The 23,278-nt window shown below is 35.0% G+C and overlaps 3 protein-coding genes across 7 annotated transcripts; 1 reads left to right on the forward strand and 2 right to left on the reverse strand.

Moving 5' to 3' along the window:
* The first annotated feature begins 1,575 nt into the window (after positions 1-1,575).
* Positions 1,576-8,866, forward strand: LOC116768895 (xylulose kinase). The gene is made up of 12 exons (XM_032659772.2): positions 1,576-1,594; positions 1,931-2,064; positions 2,354-2,436; positions 2,616-2,763; positions 4,002-4,178; positions 4,461-4,694; positions 5,308-5,464; positions 5,836-6,093; positions 6,560-6,730; positions 6,979-7,076; positions 7,333-7,417; positions 8,175-8,866. Exons 2-12 carry the CDS (start codon positions 2,008-2,010, stop codon positions 8,288-8,290), a joined length of 1,584 nt encoding a protein of 527 aa, XP_032515663.2. The 5' UTR covers positions 1,576-1,594; positions 1,931-2,007; the 3' UTR covers positions 8,291-8,866.
* Positions 8,867-9,055: 189 nt separating this feature from the next.
* LOC116768896 (splicing factor 3A subunit 1) lies at positions 9,056-12,986 on the reverse strand. Its single transcript, XM_032659773.2, has 7 exons — positions 12,740-12,986; positions 12,437-12,601; positions 10,875-11,971; positions 10,592-10,783; positions 9,893-10,276; positions 9,665-9,820; positions 9,056-9,225 (listed from the first exon to the last, which is right to left on the reverse strand). Exons 1-7 carry the CDS (start codon positions 12,855-12,857, stop codon positions 9,124-9,126), a joined length of 2,214 nt encoding a protein of 737 aa, XP_032515664.2. The 5' UTR covers positions 12,858-12,986; the 3' UTR covers positions 9,056-9,123.
* A 578-nt stretch (positions 12,987-13,564) lies between these two features.
* Positions 13,565-22,026, reverse strand: LOC116769195 (lipid storage droplets surface-binding protein 1). Of its 5 annotated transcripts, none has more exons than XM_061529378.1 (10): positions 21,879-22,026; positions 18,876-18,991; positions 18,553-18,738; positions 17,943-18,123; positions 17,123-17,298; positions 16,699-16,880; positions 16,496-16,562; positions 15,837-15,935; positions 13,902-15,286; positions 13,565-13,845 (listed from the first exon to the last, which is right to left on the reverse strand). In XM_061529378.1, coding segments are annotated over exons 1-9 (1,110 nt in total). In that variant the 5' UTR covers positions 21,880-22,026; the 3' UTR covers positions 13,565-13,845; positions 13,902-15,184. The 5 variants fall into 5 exon arrangements, with proteins under 5 accessions (XP_061385362.1, XP_061385361.1, XP_061385359.1 ...); XM_061529377.1 differs by having other exon boundaries at positions 17,123-17,310; XM_061529375.1 differs by having other exon boundaries at positions 17,943-18,138.
* Between the last annotated feature and the right edge of the window lie 1,252 nt (positions 22,027-23,278).

Here is a 23,278-nt window from a genome sequence, read left to right on the forward strand (position 1 = left end):
TAAAATTTATTAAATAAAAATTTATTCAAAAAATTTATTTCAGTTACATAAACATTGAAGCGTAAATAAAAATAGTTATTTTAAAGCATATTAAAATTTATTACATTTAACTGAATCAACTTGAGGAGAGAGGCATGAATAATCTACAAGTTTACAGCGGACGAGGCTGAGAATATCTGAGGCAGTTTTTGAACGGGGTGTAATCGCTTGAGAAACCCACACGGCTGGCTCGCTCGCTATTTACGTCACCCCAGGGCTGCCAACCATCCGGAATGAACCTATCACCAGTTTACACCAAGCTTTAATGAATTGCTTACACAACCCTGTATCTTTTTAAAGTAATATAGACGATATATTAGAACATAATATTTTAACCTAAATAATTATTAAGTTCAATATTTAAGTGTGTGTCAAAAAACAAAACATTATTTTATTACGTTTAGACCTGTAGTATGTACTTTTAAATTAATTTTGAACCATTTGTGTACACCGCGTCAGCAGAGATTAAGAGAGTTCAGTACAGTTATACTGTTACTTATTATGGCTTAAATTATTCTTGCAATACTTATTGGGTTTTTGTATAACTTCAAAACGCATTTTTATTTTTGTGTAGGTAAACTCAAAGTTACTTTTAAGTTAAGTTTATCACTTCAAATGTTGCATACATTTGAAGTGATAAACTTTGGTTTGCGAATTTCGGCTTTAACCTTATATTATCTCTTAAAATTTAAGTAAATAGCAACTAATTTACTTATATTGTGCCTATTCCTAAAATGCCTACGCATTAAAGCAAAAATTCCGTACTTTAAATATTTACATATATGTCATTAAACATGCTTATTCAGCTAAGAAAGGAAACAATTTTTTTTAAACCACGTTTATATGATGTGGTTTTTATGTAACTGGCCATGATTTAATATTAAACCTTTTATATGGAAACTATTCATTCAGTTGAAGCAAATGAATGCATGGTCACATTCTTTTAAGTTCGACTGTTTTTTTACCTATTTATAGGGTAAGAAGGATTAACCCTTTTATACAATACAAAAACCTAAAATTTTTAATAGTAAACATATGCAAAAATAATATTTTATTTTTTGTAATTTAGAATTCTGTTAAAAGTGCAGATCAAAATAATTGCTTATTATTTCTGAAAGGCGTTTTTGACACATTAGGGTATTTATTTTTTATGAAATTAATAAAATGAAAAATTCAATAGTAAATTGTTTTTAATTCAAAAGTAGTAACGAACCTTAAGAATTAATTTTATAAGAGATTTTTTTTTTATGTAAGATATGTTTGACTACTAGACTGTTAAAATTGGTCTGACATTGTGCTAAAAAAGAATCACCTTCTTATTGTATTTGGTCAACATTTAAATCAATTTATAAATATGATCTCTATTTTAGCCATATTTTTATATGACGTCATGGTTTTTGTGTAGGTTCTGGTTCATCCTACGATGATGAATCACACCTCGTGTGAATGTAGCGGTATATTTTAATTTTATTAACCAAGCTCCGTTACAATGCAGTGGTGAACTAACTTGTAATAATTTCTTTCGCTAACTTTACCTTGGAAACAGATGAAACGAGTATAGATTTTTATAATTAAATTATTTTTCGATATATTTTTTTTATTGTGTTGTGGTGTCATATATTATTATATTAAATTTAATACATTTATTAGATTTACACAAAAATATAATAGATTCGATAACAATTTTCGATTATTTTAGCAACAAATCACCTTTACTTCCTTCATACACTTACAAAATTATTATTCCAATAGCTATCTTTAGTATAAATTTTAATGAGATAATCGTGACCTTGAACAACTTATCATTATACAAACAGAAGTTTACGCTCGTTACATAAAAATTAATGTAATAAATTCTTGACTATATAAATTTAATCTAATTGATATTTAGTCACGATAGGAGCGTGAAAGCGTGCGGGTTTTCGGACGTATTCTCTAACTGTGCTGTCAAAATTTCTAAATTGAAAAATGATTGATGAAACGCGAAAGAAAACTTTTTTAGGATTCGATTTTAGTACTCAGAGGGTGAGTTTTTGAAAAAGGAATTAATGTTAATTCCTTATTTTATAAAATTATTTTATGAGTATTTTACAAAAACTTAGTGCAATACTGTTTACTGCTTAACGTATAAATAGTTTATTTAAATAATAAAATTACGTATGATAATTTCAACCTTTTAAACTCTTGAATACTTATTTATTTAAATTTTGATTTGCAATTTCACGTAAACAACTTTATGTAAAGTTATGATAGCTTTTGTAGCTAATAATAATTTAAAAGCTATTTTAGCTAAAATTTTTCTTACTTATTCCAGCTTAAGGCAATAGTTATTGATGACAAATATGAAATACAACAAGAAGCAGATGTGGAATTTGATGTGGATCTGCCCGAATTTAGGTACGATGTAGATTTAAAATTTAAAAAAACCTTCATTTAATTTTCTTTTTTAATTACAGGTGATAATATTATAACATTTAATATTTATGTAACAAAATTTTATTTAATGATGTATGTAAACTTATACTAGATACAATTTTAAATAATTGTTTATATTCATAATTTCATTTTCATTATAGAACGGCAGGTGGAGTTCTTCGAGGAGAGCATGGGGAGGTTACAGCACCTCCTCTACTCTGGGTGAAAGCGTTGGATATGGTGTTAGATAGACTCGTTGTGGCAGGAGTCGACTTCTCAACCGTTGAGGCGCTATCAGGGGCTGCTCAGGTACTTATAGATTTAACTAGTTTTTGCCTGCAGCTATGTCCATAGTACTTTTGGTAATTGGCTCAGAGAAAACTTATTGAAGTATTTTAAAATGCCACACATAATAATTAAAAGGCGACATCTATAAATTGTGTAATGTGAATTCATCCAAAATAGAACTGCTATGGTACAATCCGGTTGGACCTGCTCTGAACTCCGGGATACATGACACGTCATATGCTGTATTCTAATCTACATTGCTGTAAAGTTTCAATAAAATCTGTACAAATAGTTTTTGTGTGCAATAGCAACACACATCAGTACAACATATGTATCTCATGAGGCCACGATTTTGTTTGTAGCCTTAGTTTCACACCTTTTATTTATTGTGCTTGATTAGAGGCCATCCATAAGGTATGTCACACATTAATGGGGAGGGCGGGTAGCACCACAGTGTGACATGGTCTGACGAAGGGCATGGGGGGTCAATAGTTTTGTGACTTCAATTTTAAAATATTGAATACGAATAAGTAAAAAATTAAAATGGCTGTTTTCTCTCGGTTACTTTTTAAATACATACATAAATTTGACATCAAAAAAATGTGACATCAGAAGTGAGGGGGGCTTATAAACATGTGACAACCTGTGACAAGGACAGGGGGGAGAGGTTTAAAACTCCTGTTATACTGTATAATAATTATAATATATTTAAAGTGTCTAAAATTAAACTGATTTTCATATGAATTTGACTTGTATTTGGGTGATTTCATGAGCAGTATCTTAAGTACTTTTTAACCGATTTTAAAAGTACATAGTTCTCAATTTGACTTTATGTTCATTACATTACTAAAACTTTAGTTAAAATACCATATTTGTTTTTTATATTTTAAAAAAAGGGCTACCTCCTGAGATGTAACTTCTAAAGAAGGTGATGTAGGTCTTAAATAGGGTTTAAAATGTTGGGAAAGTCGCAGGCAATAGCTAGTGAATAACAAAAAATGTTACATTTGTATAAAATTATTAAGGAAATACATAATATATGTTGCAACAGACTTTTCCTTAATTTTAATATTTCCATATGTATGTTTAATGTTGGTTTTTATCAATATTTTAATATATTCATAGCATAAACTACTGTTAATGTGTATTGTTATGCCAGTTATTGTTTTTTTTCTTATCATGCTATATAAGTAGTTCTGATATTGATTAGAAGTCATAAATGAGTTAACCATATATATATATACATATGTTATTTCCAGCAACATGGGTCTGTGTGGTGGGCTAAAGGAGCTGAAGCCAAACTGGCATCACTAACACCCGATGGATTCCTGCACACTCAGCTAGCAACTGTATTTGTGTGCGACTCACCAGTATGGATGGACTCTAGCACCACTGCTGATTGTAAAGCTTTAGAGGAAGCTGTTGGCGGCCCAGAGGTCCGTAAAAAGTGGTTCATCTTTAATTCCTTAAATTTCATCTAGAATTCCTTCTATGTCGACACTAAATTATTATTTCGTGACAGTAACACTGTCATTATCACAAAAACTCGAGATCATTACCAATTTTTAGACAGACTTAGAATTTGGATAAATATATAATAAACTGTATTTTTTACTGCTGCTCTTGATGAAGCAAAATTACCGCTAAAATGTTTGTACAATCTCCGCCAGTGTCCAAACATTGACAAACACAGCATAATATGGATTATGATATTACAGGAATTGGCAAAAATCACTGGATCGAGAGCTTATGAACGTTTCACTGGACCTCAAATACGTAAAATGTACAAAAGTAAGCCGAGAGTGTATGGGGCCACTGAAAAAATATCTCTCATATCATCATTCGCCTGTTCCCTGTTTGTGGGGAAGATAGCTCCCATAGACCTCTCAGACGGTTCCGGAATGAACCTCCTTGACATTCACACCATGAAGTGGTGTGATAAGGCTTTGGAGGTTGACACTCATATATTATTACTATTTTTATTCATTAAAACTATATTGAATCCGTAATATATGTATTGTGCTAACAATAAGTAGCAAGGCTGACTGACGGAATCTAATATATTTAAATAACATTCATAATGCCTGACATCATATTATTTAACAATGACAAGCAAGTAACTAATACACAAAACTATTTTACTTCAAAATAAATAATCAGGTTATAATAAGTTAGAAACAGGTAAAAATTATTTTTAAAAATTTAAAATTTATAATAATATTAATTAAACAGCCAATGTGAAATATGTTTTTAAAAAAAATCTTTTGTTATAAACTTGAAACATCGTTTGTATGGCATTTTCACTTTACATCGGAAACTTACTGAGCTGATTTTCATGAAACCTTTCAGTGATGCTGTTTTGGCATCAGAATAACCTGTCGGCTACGAGCAATAGTTTATCCCGAAGTGCTAAGGGGCAGGTGTATTTTGTTGAAGTTACACAAAACAGATGATAGATGGCGCTGTCGATTTGTCAACATAAATATTATTCGTTTCTCTCTGAATTCAATTGAGACTTCCGTTCGGAGAAAGTCGCGGGTAAAAGCTAATATCATGTATTTTTAGGCTTGTGGAGATGAAACACTAAAGCAGAAGCTTGGCGAGCCTGTACCCTCGGTCTCAGTGGTTGGATCCATATCACCATACTTTGTTCAGAGATATGGGTTTAAACCTGACTGCAAGGTTGTCGCCTTTACAGGGGATAACTGCTCCGCCTTGGCTGGTAATCACATACAAATATATATTATGTCCTATATAACACATGTTTATAGATTTTCAGTAATCTGCATGTTTCTATGAAAAAAAATTGATTAAATTAAATTTAATAAAACAAGGTATTAAAGCTTCTTACATGTCAAAAGATTAAAAATCGAATTGAACACACAGCACTTAAAATATATTATGGTTGAGATATAATAACCGTTGAACTTATAATACCAAACATATAGATATTCTGCTGATTTATTTGTTTGTAGTTAAATATATGATCATAGTGCATTCACCATCTCTCACTTAATTTCCACCTTCCAACTGGGGGAATGTCAGTCAAGCACTATCCGGTCTAAATAAATAAAATTATTAATGTGTGTACAGGTCTCCGCCTGCGTTCCGGGTGGGTGGGTCTCAGCCTGGGTACAAGCGACACTCTGTTACTGGGGCTGGAGGAGCCCGGGGCTCCGGTGGCGGGTCACGTGTTGGTGGGACCTACCAGCGCTCCATACATGGCGTTACTGTGCTTCGCCAACGGCTCGTTGACTCGCCAGGCGGAGAGGGATCGTCTCTGCGGTCCAAGCTGGCAGGCCTTTGACGAGCTACTGAGAAGTACTGTCAGGGGTAACATGGGGTATATGGGTGAGGACTATAAAGCAACTTTTTTACTAACCCGTACATTTGTAAGTAAAGAAATAAGCTGAAAAGCATGATATTAATGTTACAATACAACTATGAAGTGCTGTAAGGAACCTGATACAATCAGTTAAAGCGACTCACTTGTATTTGAAATATAGATATTAAATGTAAAGAAATTAGAAATTGTAATTAAGCACATGCTTACATCAAATCTTAAGCCGGCCATATGTTGTTTTTCCTTATCATATTCATGTACGTTCGAGATACAGTTTCTGATTTGTTTTTCAATGTCCAGCGTTACTTCCAGTAATGTCTTACCAAATGGTCGAGCCAGTATATATATTTTCAAAAACAGGTTGACACTTAAATGTCGCCATTACAAAATTAATTCTAAGGATTATATTATATTATGATTAGTACAGCCATGAGGGCGCCACTTGTAACATGTCTGTGTGTATGTTTGTTCCAGGTATATACTACAACACAGCGGAGATCCTCCCTCGAGCGCCGTCTCTACGTGTGGTACAGGACTCTGCTGGTCGTCCCTGTAACCCGGCGCCGCAGTTCGAGGCGCGCGCTCTACTAGAAGGACAGGCTCTCTCCGCTAGAGCACACTCTGAGGATGTAGGGCTCGCTCTAGGTTAGATACTGTCATCTTAAAACTATTAACTATCTTAACTTTATTGCCATTCACCTCTATATAAATCCTTCTCTTATAATGGAGCTCTCTGTAGAGTTATCATTGTATACTTCATAATATCTTTAATACTTGCTTTACTCTATTCATTATATTAAAACTGTACAAGTTGTGTTAACGGCAACTCTATATGAATGCTGAGTATAACAATGGTATGCTATATATTTATATAAATGTTTGTATATGATCAGAGCGTAGTTCCCGCATAGTGGCGACAGGTGGCGCCTCCGTCAACACCTCACTGTTGCAGATCTTCGCGGACGTGTTCAACACACCCGTATATGTTCAGGTACACACTAACAAACATTATATCTTTGTATATATATATATATACTTTTTAAGAAACTAAAAAAAAAACTGTATGAGGTTTTTAATAGTTTAAAATCGATAAGATTATGAATATAAGTCTGTTCCGCTTCATCATCAAAAGCACAAACAAAATATTTTTATATCAAACAGGACAGTTATTACCCATGACAGTGAGTACCTGGCGAGGGTTAGGAAGCTTTAAATTTATATAATAGAATATAATGATGTTTGTAAAGGATCAACACGCCAACGCCGCTCTTCTGGGGGCTGCCATGAGAGCCGCTGAGGTGTGGGCGCAAGAGACTAACACACAACTTAGTGGTCAGTATGCGATCTTAATACTACTGTACGATATAAACATAAGTAAAACTGATAATTTCGGATGTACTCAGCGTTTTTTACTATTTTAAACTACATACTACCACACGGATAGACGAGATGAAGGGTACGTGATCACGGCTGCTGTAAAGCAACCGATACGTCGGGAGCGCGTAGTACAATAAAAAAACACCTAATAATCCGAAAATATTAGTCTTTTTTTTAATTGAATATTTCCAAGCCAAGAACTTATGTTTTAAATCTAAAACAAATTAAAGTATTACTCAGAGGAAATGTAACGTTATAGAACGACCGCTCAGTTAGCGTTTCTGACAGGAGCCGTCAAAATTATAAACATATTTTATTAAAGAGTGATAACACTAACAACTTTATAGTTATGCTAAGTCACAACTAATCTATAAGTTTGAGCTAAAATAAGCTTTTCCAGCGTTATGACGAATGTCGGTTTTTGTAGTGCTGTGACATAATAATTACACAATTAATATAAGCTTGACGTAATCAATAACTACAATGTTGTTTGTGGTACATCACTAGTGATTATCGATTGACTTGTTTAAGTAAGGAATCTTCATCAGACAACATTTGTTAAGAATAGAATACTTAATGTATTAAAAAAATGATAACAATATAAGCACCTGAAGGATAAAGCATACTATATTTACCTGGAACGTGAATTAACTATGTAATAACAGTTACCTGAACATAAGGCGTTTAAAATTAAAACTAAATGTTCCATCAGGTTCTGAGGTGACCGTCTCTCCCGTGGCGAAGCCCTACCCTGACGCCGAGAAGATCTACTCCCCAATGTTACAACGCTACAGGAAAATGCTCGAAGAACTTCCCAAGCTCAACTGAGTTAATACAAGCAAAATATTTAGAAGCTTCCAAAAATTCAGCTATTCCGTTTCACTAAGACTTTTATAATTAAAGGCAATCATCACACGCTGTGATGGAAAGTTGGAGACATTCCGTAGAAGGCAATAAACAGATACATATCTTAAAACTCATTCCGCAGACTTGTGATTGTGATTTGACTGTGAATTAAATGTTAGGACCATGAAATGTTATAATTCCTTATTACATATCATATTTTAATATTTTCTGTGACGTCACTACTATGAAGACATTTTTATTGGACACCACAATATGTTGGTTATATAAAAAAATTTATCAGACCTCAGTGAGACTTAGCTTTATTGTAAGTGCACTTATATATTAATATTTCTATGATATATTATTGTTATTTATTTATTTTTGTATTTGCTAACTTATTTTAAGTTAACTATATTGAGATTATATAGATCTTAACTGTATATGTTATGTTATGGCATACTCGTTATACATTCCAAAAATCATGTTAACTTTTACACTTTGTATCGCTTTGTTGTATATTTTTTACATTTTTAATAAAAAAAATAAATGCTTAAAATATATTGATATTTTTTTTTGATAAATCTAAAAATAAAATATGAACTATTTTGGTTTATTTTATCACAATGATAATGAAAATCACATTGTGTTAAAACCTCATTTCTGCGAAACGTCTCAAAACAATATAATATAAACTGGATCATTTTATCTGAAGCCGTACTTGGATTTTGAATGAAACGAATCTATAATATAGCAATGATACTTTATTGAAAGCCAAGATGGATCATTCTAATACATTTAATATGTTCAGTATGCGACTACTTCTTCCTTCCTCCGCGCTCCTTGATCTGCAGCTGTATGACGGCTCCGGGAGGCACGTTGTAGTACGCCAGGGTATTGGTGTCCTTGAAGAATAGACCCTGGAATATGAAACAAAATATTTCTTAGACACTTCATATATAAATTGCGAGACAAAGTCGTGTATTGAGAATTATATTTTAGAATTATTATATGTATTTGGTAATAATTAAATTCACAAATACGTTTCGAATGACAAATAACGGTTTTTATTTGGTAACATAAGGTTAGCATTGCAAATGTTGTTCTATGAAAAGTTTGCAGCTACTGGAATTTGGCAAACCTGTTTAATGATTAATTTAATATTTCGTTATATTAATTTTAAATATTGAATTTCCTACATCTATAAGATCAATGAGCAGAGTCCGCTCTATGATTTAAGGCCACTATTACTATACATTTACAAAATAAAAAATGTCTAAACTACCACATGTGTGAGAACACATATATTAAAATTCCCTAGAAATGAACTTAATATTATTATCAAAGTGATGTGCTTACCTCATAGTAGAGCTTCTGTTTAGCGGTGGGCATGTTAGTGGTTCGCTGTAGTGATGCTTTGAGTTCAGAGACCGGAGCCGCCAGGGGCAGGGAGAGCGACAGCGTCCGCCCGTCCAGGCGCCACTCGGAACGCTCGGGGGCCATCGGCACCGACACCTGCACACATTGTTAGGTTGGAAGTAAAGTCTTAATATTTTGAGATGCAATGTATTGAATCTATCTATATACCTGTATAGGTACAGATCCAGGGTGAGAAGCAAGCCACGCTTGTTCTGGTTCGAGAGCGTCTTCAGTCCTCGGTCTCTTGGCTGTAGGCTCTTCATCATCTTGGACTCCCGGAACCCCCGGGACTGCGGGCACTCCCGGGACGGGGTACCCATAGGGAGTGGCGACTTGGGTGGCTATCAGCGGTGGTCGTGGTGCCATTGGTGGTATTACCATCAGTGGTGGTATAGGTTGCAGCAAGACGGGGGCAGGCGCGGGGGCGGCTGGAGGTTGTACTCTTGGCTGGGCGGGCGGAGGAGGCGGTCTGATCGCAACCCCCACACGACCTGGCGGCACCGGCTTGGGACCGATCTTCTCTTTTTCCTCATCAGGTAGAAGACCTTTGACCTGAATTGCCATTTATTATAAGATACCTTCTAAGTCTTTTCCTTGTATGAGATTTCCTACAGTAGTTCGTTTTTTTTCCTACACAAAATCAATTTTCTTACAATCGAATATAACTGATTTGTATTTTTTTTTGCTGTATTTATAACATTGAAAATAAACACTATGCCCTATCATCGTATTATTTTTATGATCTGTTTTCTATTATACTTACAAAATTTAAAAATTAAACAAAAAGTTTTGATTGTTGAATATCCAGAAATATTTTTAAATTATAAGCATTGTTATCTGTCAGATTCTCCCCAGTGCATTCCAGACCTTATGTATCTGTTGTATCTGGTCTTCCAGTGTGATGTGAGCCCGCGCCGCCCTGGTCGCAGCCTCTACGCTGGACGTGTGTCCGTCCCAGGTGACTCTCTCGTCGCGTCTTTTCTCCTCTTCTCCTATCTTCTTACCGATGGCTGTCTCCTCGTCTCCAACACCGAAGATGTCAGTACGACGCTCGGCCAACTGTGAATGGTATATTAATATTAAGCATAAAATGAAAAGTTGTAACTAACGCCAGAAAACTTCGGTATGCTATTATAATAGTGTACTGTACCTGTTTAAGCGACGCTTCAATAGCCGCCCCGGGAGCAAGGGCTTCGTCTCTATCTGAGCGCTCGGCTGCAGCGCGGTCTCTCTGTTCCAGCCAGCGAGGGTCGAGCAATCCGATACGCACGTGGTCCGTCACCTTGTTAGCGGGGATCTTCTCTCCTGTGATGGGCGACACCAGCCATTCCTCGCTAGCGGGAGCTGGTTGCGGTCTAGCGCGTTTCGGGTCGTACTTCTTAACAACTACGCGATCCGGCCGCGGTGGCATGGGAGCCTCCTCACCGGCGCGGGCCTCGGAAGGTCCGTCGTCGTCTGACGAGGACTCCTCCTCCATGTCCTGGACCCTGTTGTCGTCGGGTCGTTGTTGCTGGTGCGTCCTGTCCTCCATCTCGGCCAGGTCCTCGTCCGATTCGGACTCTGATTCCGACTCCAGCTGCATCTCCGTGTCGTCTTCCTCGTTAGGTTGTATGATGTCGTCTCCTCGTTCCTGGGCCAGTACCCTCGCTCCTACTTCCAGCGGAGTGGTCGGCGGAGGGAAGTCGCCCGGTTCTCCCGCGGGATAGTCTACAGTCTCCACTACTACGAAGTCGTGCCAGTCTATAGAAGCGTAGGCGAGTCTCTCTTTTTCTATCTTGGCTTCATCGGCCGCCTTCCTCCGCGCCTGGTGCGAATGCCACGCGGCTCTACTGCGAGCCTGCTCCAGCACTCCGCTGCGAATCTCCGCTCCCAATTTTGACACTAATTCCTTTGGCGGCAGCAATACCTTAGTGTACTGCTCCAATAGCCTCGTGAAGTACTGGAACAGTGAATGCTGTGGTCGCAGAAAGTCAAACTGATGGTTTCTTTCCTCCTTCTTCATCAAATCTGTTAAAAACTGTCGACCGTTCCGGGCTACGAATTGTGCAGTAAGTTTGACAATGTCGAGTTCGAGGGCTGATATAGACGGAGGATCAGCTATAAACTCGAAGTCTGGAGGGGGATCACGAGGCGGCGGTGGTTCGAGAGGCGCGGCTGCTTTAAGAAGCTCCTGTTGACGGGCAGCAGTGGCTGGAGCGAGGCCGGGACGCTGGACAGGGGCGACTGGAGCGGGGCCAATAGTATCACCTGCACAAAAATATAAATTGTACACAAAAGCTCTAGGCTGGTGGCACTTAACATGAACATGGGCACGGGCGGGCTACACACCAGTTTGCCACCATAACAATATTAAATATTATCAAAATATTTAAGTGCTTCATTGATTTTTTTTTATTATTGTTCTTTACTTTGCAAAATCTATTACTAATAATATTCCAATATTTAAAAAAAAAAATAACTTGCAATAATTCTCATTCTTTTAATAATCCTTGTCATAAATCATCTACATCTTCGTCAATTTCAACATTTATACAATTTTTATTTATAATTGCTTAAATGAAATTTTTTCTTACATTTTTGGTAGGTATATATTATGTTGTTCATGTGTAGTTTTTACCAAGTCTTTATTACTTTAAGCAATTAGCCAAATACCAGAGCAGCATTTCACAATATGCGAGTAATTCTTAAGTCTACATAACATTTAAATATTACCTTTGCCTTCCCGGATTTCTTTGACCTTATGCTGGTAATATGCATGGTAGGGATCCCCAGAGTTGAGAAAGTTGAATTTTGGATTGCCGAGTTCATTCTGTCTAATACGAGCCTCAAATTCGGGGCCGTTTCGGGCTACGAAGCTTGCTGTTTTGTCCACGATATCTGTTTTGGTAGGTTAAGGAAAGTTCGCTTCGGAAATGAAAATAATCTTGAACGTCTTAGGTTTATTTTTATAAAACATCTACTTCTTAGCAAATCTACAATAAAATATTCATATCTATTATTATTTATAAAGGATACTCCTGACTTCAGGTGGTGGATATATGATGCCGATAACGGGTGGCGGGGGCGCTTGAGGCTCCTCTGGCAGACCTTCATGCTGCTGCCCCGGAGGCATCATCACGTCTATAGAAGGCATCGTGCCTTCTCTTCTTGGACTTTTTTATTATTATTATTGTAATATCACGATTTGAATTACTTGTAACTTAAAACACACCGATTATGAAATCTAACTTTTCCAATCTGACGTAAACATTGACAATAAGTGACAACCACAACGCTTACCTCTATGAATTTTGTCACAGACTATAATTGAAAACATACAGATAACAAATTATAGTTTTTTTCTCTCGCCTCCTAAAATGATACATAAAGCCTAAATCCTAAATCATAATAAAAAACTAAATTAAAAAATTTGATACTCGGGGATCCTAAAATTATGTTGAAAATTGTAATGCCACTAATTTGCCTTCAGTATTATTACATTATATAATGTGTTATTATTATTTTTATTAAAAGGCTTACCTAAAAACATATGAATAAAGAAATGGATATATTAAATATTTGTTACAATTTATAGGTACTTTATAAATGTTTGTATGAATAACTATTTATTTCAATTAAATATTATGCATAACGAAATCAATATATAATTTTATAAGAGCACTGTCAATAAATGTTGTGAAAAAATTAATATTCAAGACCTAACTTTACCAGTACCTATATACACACGTGACTTGGTCAACTAAATGTACAGTTTTTTTAACATTATTACTTTAAGCTATTCAGCTCTTGACAAACTAACGAATTGTGAGTAACGCAATAATTATAAGAAAAAATCAAATATTTAAAAATGAAACTTTTATTGAAAGCACCCATAATTGTTAAAATTTTTGTCATGAATACTAGACTCATTGACAATATAAAAGAAATCGTAGGCATAGACAACTTGCATCCCCTGGTCGTAAAGATACGTTATTGCCATAACCAGGGCATAACTGAAAATCCATAACAAGAGAGCGATCACCATCAACCAAATAACTGTTTGTATTCGCCATTCTTTGTCAGCTAACTGGCCCGGACCGCGCTCAACAGATTCGTTATCTTTGTCCTAAAATAATGTTTAACTACATAAAAGATTAACTACCATCATATTTATAACGTATAATAATATTGAATTTACATAGTACGCGCGTTGGGATATTTCCTTCATCAACTGCGTTTGGTTTGTCATCTTCTTCTGTTTTGTGATTAAAATTCAGTCATAATAAGATTTCATCAACGAAAAATTTATTTTTATAGCTCTTGACCAAAGAAAAAAGTGCATCTCCTACTGACAGATGAACTGACAATGATTCAGTAAATAAAAACAACAGGTTATCTAAAGAGATTTTATTGTTATTAAAAAATATATGTTATGGATATATTTTTACACTGATTTTATAAAGCTGAAAATTTATTTCCTTTCTATTTTTGAAGGCGTAAAACTTAAGAATCACTGAATAATTATATAATATATACCTAGGACATAATCACGGCATGACAAATATTTTGAAAACGGTGTGATCTTCATTCCTTCTGGGAGCTCTCGTGTTCATGCTGAGGCTAAATTATGTTTTGTGAATACAATATGTCAAAAGTCTCACTAAAGAAAGCAGAGATTTAATATATTCATAAAGTTTCAGCGTATGATTTGGGAACTTAAAGCTTCCAATAATAGTATAATTTCAAGCTCTTAGATAAGTTCCATGTCTTACAATCATATTATATAGGTAATTATGATTTTGTAGTATTTTTATACTAGTATCATAAAACTAAAATGTTGGTATCAAACGCAAATTAAAAAGATATAAACCTAGCGTTTTTACAGAGCTGTGCTTTATTGTACAGGGATGACTGAAAATTAGATATTTTTAAGGTTTTAGTGTATTTACGTAAAAACTTCATCGTAGCTCTAAACGGCAAAGATGGAAACTTTTAATATTTCAAAATAAACTAATCTGAACTTGCTGTGACAATTTCAGTTTGCAATATAGTTTTTTTTTTTGTAGGAATTTAAGTATAAACATATTAAATGCAGCATATAGAAAAGGAGTCGATTTGAAAAAATATATTTTTCAAACCTGAAAAACAATATCGTTGCAATAAAATCGATTTAAAAAATAAAAAAAAAGAATAAAATATAAAAACCGATCAAAGTGCATTTCACTTGCGCCGGATAATATAAAACAGATAGAGTGAACGTCACTACAACCAAAGGAAATGAATTATTAAACATTCGTAATAGTTTGATAAAGTCTAAAAAATACTCAAAATATTAAATTTATTTATTTATAGTTATTACATAAACAGATTATTATATTTTATATATTTTTTTATACAGATGAAAATAAATAATTTCTATATCGCTTACTTATAATCAGTATGAAGATGCCCTAATAGTGTTTATATTTCATGACGTATAATTCAATTGACACCATTGTATGTGAGGTTGTCTGAACGTTCGTAGCCGCGTGGAGCGATCTTCTCCCGTTCTTCGTTACCAGCTACCAGTATTGCCAAATGTTCCTTTAGATAATTTTAAAATATACAATTCATACATTAATGATACGGCCGATATTAGACGTTAAAGAAAACTGAATAGTTCTTTATTTATGATAAAGGGGGGGAAACGAGCAGGCGGCCTACCTGATGGAGGTAGTACCGTCGCCCATGGACATCCGCAAAATAATTTTACGAATGCGTTGCCAACCTTGTTTGGGGAAGAGAGAGAGGAAAGGTTGGGAAAAGGGAAAAGGAAAGGGCAACCGGCTCTCTCACTCATCGGACGAAACGCAGCCATTAAAGACTACTTCACGCCGATCTTCTGTGAGAGGATGGTACTTCCCCGGTTGAGCCAGCCCATATTCGAGCTGCAGAAATTTGACCACAGCGGGGCTCTACCATAAACATCTTGACTATCAATCATGAAGGTAGCTGGAATTGAAGCCCAAGTAGGTAAATTCAATAGCTAAATAAGACTCTACTTACTGTCTTGAAGAAACTGTTCAAATGCTTGGCTGGGAGGATGAGGAAAGAGGAAAATAATTATATGATAATGCAATTATAGACAACTAACCAAATAAGTTTTGGATGTGGCCTGGAGCTGCTGGAGGAGATCATGGAGTCTGGAGCGGAGGCTGCGGACCTCGCTCATAGCGGAGTCCACAGGAAGTGTCTGCAACACATAAAACCTTATGAGATCTCAGACTGTGCATAAAGAATGTAGCAAAAAAAGTAAGTCTTATGTACGCTTTCGTTAGTTCACTCTGTCCTAAGTGATGAGATCTTATACTTTTGCGAGTTTTCATTGAAATGAAACGAATTATTTCGGATTTGCTACACGTTTTATTTTAATTACATACTCCCGACGTTTCGGTTAAGCTCTTTCGTACTTTGCAACTGTGGTCACGGGCCGACGTCATGAATTTTTTTCCCGACACGTTGGGCGTGTGTAGTCTTAAGATAATAAAATAAAACGTAGCTATCCAATGATATTAGTACTATTTACCAAAAACCTGCCATTTTGCGGAACTAATATCAACTTATGCTTTGGAAATTTACCATATTCCTTTACTTATTAAAGCTCGTCACACTCAAAGGTTTACTCTAAACAGGACAATATATTAATAAAACAGGATAATATAATAATATTTTTTGCGGCCCTATTTTCAATATTTTGTATGAGGCATAGTTTTAACATTTAATTAGGTAATATCAAACTCGAATTCATTTAACCTTCATCAAAGCGTTCGTAGCCACCGTGAGCTGTCTGGTCACGAGATTAAATCCTTGACGGATGTTTCTGTAAAAAAAAAAAACTTACTACAAAACTAAACAACTAGCTTCTTCATTGTGATTTTATGAACTTTGACCAAATAAAAGTTCACGAACAAAAACAACACAAATACGAGAAAGCGACTCTACAAGATGACCCTCACTTAGGTAGATCTCCCTGAGTGTAGTTGACGAGGTGCACAAGTTTCCGGGCGGACTCTCTGGCCAGCAGCACCAGCAGTTGTTCCAGTGTATCAGGACGCGACTGATTCTCTGGCTCTGGTTGTGAGAGTTTAGAATACAGCTGTTTTGCCTTCTTCCAGGCGAGAGCTGGATCTGTGGCCACCTGGATGAACAAGGAAAAGAAATTCGCATTTCTTCTTAAGAAACTAAAACATAGATTGAAGTTTGAAACATCAAATGAAACAGCGATCTTTATGCGTGCACAGAAATGAAACTACGTTAGCAGCATAAACACGAAAATATAGGATATAAGATAGCTAATAAAGACAATGTAATATATACTTATATAATAATAATCAAATTACAATTGTGGCTTATAAAGAATGCTGTGGTTTTTCTACTCACCAACTCAGCGACGTACACGAGTACATGTATCTGCTCTTTAATCGCCTTTGCCTCAGCGAGGGCCTGTCGTGTGAGACGTCTCTGCAGCTTCCGGCTGAGCCTGGCTCCGTGCTGCACGGCCTGGGCCGCACGAGCTCTGCCGGACTCCTCGTTGTCATCTACCTCCGCGCTGGTCACTATGATCACAACTATTAAAACTCCTTTACCTATCAGTGGTTACCTTCCACAGTTTTGAAATTACTTTTTCCATTGACATTATTGTAACTTGAATCGTAAAAGGTTAAAGGGACATTTTGTAATTTAAGACTAATATATTAAATTAAAGCAAGGAAAACAGTGTTTAAATTGATCTCCAACCGTTAGTGGAATAAACTAGAAAATCCAATTAAGAGCAAAATATGGCAAAATACGGTGATGATGATTTAAGTATGACTAAGCCATCAATTTATTTATTCGAACGCCCCTACGATAAGAATTTACTCCTTTAATGCATGTTATCAATGTGTGAATGGATACAGAGTCCACGATCCGCGTGATAACTATCGTGACACGATAACCCTGCTCGTAAAGTGCATCTGTGAAGCATCCACTGTTCAGAGATAAGTCTCCTATCGGATGGACGCCAGACTGGGACATTATCAAACGTTACAACCTACTTCCACTCCTGTTAGACGTCGACCAGACAAAAGATCAAAGAAGCAAAGATCAGAAATCTAAATATAAATTCTGTTTCTATCTGCTTTAGTTGGTTAAACTACAAATATCTATCAACATAGGCTATATCTAATTATCGTTAGGTAGAATGGTCAAAATGCGCAACCATCCGCGGCGTCTTGGTGATCCGGTGGTAGGTACTTGTCGACGTATTTGTCGGCGGTGGTGAGGGCGCGGTCCAGGGCGCTGGCGGTCGCAGCTGTCACTCTTGAGTCCAACACCGCGGTCCCCAACTGTTTCACGGAGTCCGCCCTCCGGAGCACGTACTGCCGGGTCTCCGAGTACATCTGGCAACGGTCGTACTTTATTTAACAGAACATATAAGAAATAGGTTATTCGTCACTGGAAAAAAATAACTTAAAAGAAACTAATATTTTCGGATTACTACGCGTATTTTATTATTTTTAAAAAACTATATCCCGACGTTTCGGTTACTTTGCAACAGCCGTGATCACGGGTAGTGGTTGCTGCAAAGGGAGATGAAGTAAAGAGAGAATATTAGTTTCATTTACATGAATACACGCGAAACTCTTACACCTCAAAATTACTTGAGAAAGGTAAAACTTAAATGTTTTATTTCCATCAAATGATCAGTCCCAATAGCTCTAGGCCTTATTTAGTTTATAGTGATCAGTATATCTCAGATAATCCTTTCCTTATGCGTCTTTTATGTCAACATTTAAATCATTTCATAAGTTATTTACGATAAAACTCACGGCTTGAGGTGGCAGATATATCGATGGCACCCTTTTCTCCACGACATCCAGCGACATACAGAGGAATCTGTCTAGCTGATGTATAGGCGTCCCCAGAAGATATACCGCTGGTAAGGCCAGCTGGACGCCAGTGGCCAAAGACTTCTCACCAAACGACATATACCAACGAATCAATGGGTTTGATTCCTAAAATAATACAAAAATTGTAACCTGAATAAGATCCTGGCAGATAACTTCTTAGAAGTTACAACAAATACTTAATCTTTAGCCATACAATATTTTTTTATAACACATGACTGAATAAAAAAAATATGTGTGTTAACCTTAATTCTGGAATAGATTTTCTCTGTCATTTCGATCCCGGACTCCACAATCGGTATATGGGAAACCCTCTCCAGGGCTTCCAGTCGAGGGAGACCAGATTTCTGCGCCTTTGTCACTGAAACAACATTTATTTTTATATTGAAACCTGACCCTTTTATATATATTTATATATTAAAACTATTTGAGACAATTAGAAGATCAGCATGCTTAGTCCGAGTTGTCTTCGTCACACTACATACGGAACTTTTATAGTTTTTCATTAATTAATCTTCGCACACTATAGTATTAACGTAGGTTTTTCAATAAGAAACGGTAAACGCTTCGTATGTAGTGTGACAACACCTACTTGTGCTAATAATACAAGTAATTTTATGACCGTATCATAAACTATGAAGCGACGTCGTTTATTTGTTATTCATATATTAATTAAGGAACAATTATTGTGTTTCATTTTATTGATCTCATCTAACAAAAACAAAATTGCTCATCAGAAGCTCAGAATCTCTAACGAAAATATTTGTTTTGAACGCATCAACAGCAACCGTGCAATTTTAAAATCATTTATTTTGTAGAGAGCAATATAATACGAATCGTCAACCATTTTAACGAACCCTAAAACAATATTTAAAAATTGTATTAATTTCAACTCGACGCTTGGTATATAAACTATTTGGTATCTAACCTCTTTGGCCGTTGCTTTGTTCAACCGCATGTAAATAGGCTTGGGCTTTCTTCGCAATGGAACCGGAAATTTTCTTATTAACGCTGCCATATTTACTTAAATCATATTCCTTCCGTGTATACAGTTCTATTGTCATTTTTTAAGATATTAATTTAAAATGACAATGGTAGACTAACTATCGTATGGGCTAAGATGAATGACACGAGCGACTAATTTAATTTTTAATGAGGATTGTATTACAGTTTCGCGGGTTATCACGAAAATAAAGGTTATTTTTTTTTATGAAACTTGACGGAGACATCAACAATATTTATTTATGTATTAATATAAAATTAAGCATAATTTTTACTAAATGCATTTTACTTTTATTAAAGTGTTGGCATTTAAATGAAAACTTGAATGTACTGTTTCCTATTTGTAAACTTTTTTTTTTAATTTTCTGACCTTTACTTGTATTAACTTGAAACTGTGTGAGTATAACAATTGAATTATAAACAAGAAATGTATGTAAATGTTGTAGTTTTAAAACTTATTTAAATTTAAGACGACAGATACTTATATTGTTGTTTCGTTAAGTTTCGTTTTGAAAAAGTATTATATTTTGACGTTAAAACACCCGTTCTTTTAAGTGTTTGAATAGTTATTATGCCAGAAGACTCATTACTTTCCAATAAGTTTCGTTTATATTTTAAAAATATATTATTAAAATAAAGTGTACATTCCTGTACTAAGTTTTTTAATCCCTCTATGATTACAGAAGGGTATTTACGAGGCAAAGAAATTTACTCACTTTTACAATTTGACTATACCCAGAGACACTTTAAAACTTAGATCTCATTAACTGCATATATTTTACTATATTCCCAATATTTTTTTTCCGTCATGAGTCATTGTTTGACGAGTATAATATAAACCTCACTTTTCGTCTGGACAGCAATTCCCATTGTATACCTAACTTTCTTTATGTGAAAGGTGGCAAACGAGCAGACGGCCAACTTGACGGGCAGAAGTCACCGTCGTCCATGGACATTAAGTAATCTCGTTTATTTCATTACATTACTTTTATTGTTTGCATAATATGAAAGATACGAATCCGCATAAATAATAAATATTATAATAACCTTTCTCATTTTATAACTCTGTTTGCGTTGTTATTGATAAATTATTATTTATTATAATAATAATAATAAATTCCAGTAAAATTACATCAATACATATACATAGATGTAAAAATATTTACAGCGTTAGCATCTCGATGTATTAGACGTAAGCTATTATTATTAGCTTTCTATTTCTATATTATTAATATATAAAACCTTTTTAATCAACCATGGGTATATCTGCAGCGTTTAGTTTAATTTTATACGTACAAATTGTATGTAAACTAATATAATAATTGTATATAATATATATTGTACTTGAGACTAAAGCGTGACGATCCAAGTCCACTTAATCATAAACAAAACAAAACCGACCCGGAACTCTTTATCTTAAGGTGCATCTATACTTTACGACCTATTTTTTTTTTTTCATTATTATTCTATAATTGCTTATTATAACCATATTAGATTGAATGAAAGCTGTTTTTGTATAGCCAGGTAAATAACGTTGAAGAATAATGAAAGAGATCCGTAACAAAATCCGCCAAAAAATAACGGATACAGATCTTTCTACTGGCACGGATGTCCGGTGATACGAATGCGTTCTGGCACATAACTAGATTTAAGTTTCTTTTCGTTGAAAATGGCAAATATTTGAAGATAAAGTTGTGGCTAGACAGAAAAACATTTCTTACGCAATCCGATATACGGCACCCAATGTTTTAAATAAATCCGGGTTTTCAAAATTATTAACAAAACTGTCTTCTTCAAATACTTATTATTAATGTAGAATTTTTTTCATTCGTGTATCTAAAAATGTCCTCCCTGTATATATAACAAATGAATTTAAATTTATCAAAAAATAATTTGTTTTTAGGCCACATACCCCATTACTTATAATAATATGCCTCAATAGTGTAAGTACAAGAAGGCGGTTACATGTCAACGAACATATAAAACAAGTAGGCAAGCTCTGTATAGGAAACAGATTATAAATATAAAATAGCAATTTAATGTCTCAAATTTATCTCTACTAATAACAAAACTAATCAAACGAAAAATACATCACACGTGTTAGTATAAAAATACATTAAACCAATATTTTCAATAACATTAAAAAATAATCTTAGTAATTTTGTTTTTAAAACGAAGTTATTTAAAATTACTTTAATATTTTACTTTACGGTGTCATTCATAAGTTAAAAATGATAATCGCTTACTTTTCGTTGGATTTATCTATTTTCGCTACTCGTCACTGGCTCGACTGGTAGACACGACAAACTATTTACTACTAACGCCTAACGGATAGTCCGCTACACACTTTGTATCGAAACGGACACTAATGGTCATAGCATATCCGATATCAATTTATAACTATATTTTTGTACTAAAAATATTTACTATATCACATAATGTTCTAGTTATGATATAATGTACTCGTATCTCTAGTGTAACTTTCTGCTGTATAAATATTGTTTCAACTTGAGATCAAAGTTCGAAATTATAAGAGTTTTTGTTAATGAGATATCTCCTTATTGTTGTTTTCAATGTTATGTCAGTGTTGTGGTACTTTATAAAGATTTTTGTAATTTTACAGAGCTTTTTACATTGTACTTTTTATTTTTATTTTATCTATAACCTATATCTATAAAGATATGGTCTTTAACCTAATGGGTGGTACATACACCTGGTGTTTACCACCTATCATTTAATATCACGTCGCATACCGATTCGTCGTGTTCTGGTATCTTGCGGAATTACTGATAAACAAGTATTTAACGGATTTTTTCTCAGAATACACCGTTTCACAACAGGAAAATACGTTTTTCAGTTGGTTAGTTTAATTTAAAATTTGCGGGTGCGGGAGTCACTGGTCATGTAATATTCGGTTGGTCAAAATAGTTAGTTGCTAAATAATTTTAGCCGAAAACGTTACGCCAAGATCTTTTTTGTGTCAGGTGCTTGATCATTGAGGGTAGCAGAATCCGAAGAAGGGCGCTCCGTTGGCCTTCTGCCCTCAGTAGAGAGCAAAGTGAGTGGGCTAGTCGCCCATGAAAAGCTGCTCAATCAACTATGTATAATACCAGAACTTCATCTTAGTGGTGGCATCTCAGCAGTCACTAGATCAAGGTGCCACTGGTATATCGATTCTGAATGTGTTAGTGGGCAAGGTTCAACTCCACTCCAACTTTCCATCTTACATATTTCCTATTAACCCTAAAAAAAATTAAGGTTTCTAGAAGAGAAGTAAATTTGACAGCGGCTGTACTTCCTCTCTAACAATGTAAAATGCACGTCACTAGTGTTAGAGCTCTGCACTGAAATCTGTTGCCATTCCACTACCACCTGCAGGCTATTGAAAAGAATTTGCTTTTTTACGGATATTCTATATTCTAAAGACGCGGTGTTATTTGCAGACCCAGGTTACACTCTTGAGTAATCACGCCATAATATTTTTGCATCAGCATCTCCGTCACAGGGAAAAACCCCAAATTTTCGAACGTCCGAATGCTGGTGGACCAAATATAGACAAAATAGTTTGTGCTGACGTCTACCGATCACACCATGGTGACCACGAGATAATATATCAGCCATAGTGCTAGATATATTATCTGTGCTA

This window comes from Danaus plexippus, chromosome 5 (assembly GCF_018135715.1).
Source record: "Danaus plexippus chromosome 5, MEX_DaPlex, whole genome shotgun sequence".
Classification (NCBI taxonomy): domain Eukaryota; kingdom Metazoa; phylum Arthropoda; class Insecta; order Lepidoptera; family Nymphalidae; genus Danaus; species Danaus plexippus.

Bases quoted from the DNA above. Each gene is read 5' to 3' on its own strand.
- LOC116768895 (XM_032659772.2), top strand. From the start codon at position 2,008: ATGATTGATGAAACGCGAAAGAAAACTTTTTTAGGATTCGATTTTAGT. The intron at 6,731-6,978 runs GTTAGATACTGT...GTATATGATCAG, and splicing joins GGATGTAGGGCTCGCTCTAG to AGCGTAGTTCCCGCATAGTG. The intron at 7,418-8,174 runs GTCAGTATGCGA...ATGTTCCATCAG, and splicing joins GACTAACACACAACTTAGTG to GTTCTGAGGTGACCGTCTCT.
- LOC116769195 (XM_061529374.1), bottom strand. The intron at 18,139-18,552 runs GTGAGTTTTATC...TGTTAAATAAAG, and splicing joins TATATCTGCCACCTCAAGCC to TACGACCGTTGCCAGATGTA. The intron at 15,287-15,836 runs GTTAGTTGTCTA...AATTATCTAAAG, and splicing joins CCACATCCAAAACTTATTTG to GAACATTTGGCAATACTGGT.
- LOC116768896 (XM_032659773.2), bottom strand. From the start codon at position 12,857: ATGCCTTCTATAGACGTGATGATGCCTCCGGGGCAGCAGCATGAAGGT. The intron at 10,277-10,591 runs GTCTGGAATGCA...ATGGCAATTCAG, and splicing joins AGATACAACAGATACATAAG to GTCAAAGGTCTTCTACCTGA. The intron at 9,821-9,892 runs GTATATAGATAG...CAATGTGTGCAG, and splicing joins CTGGATCTGTACCTATACAG to GTGTCGGTGCCGATGGCCCC.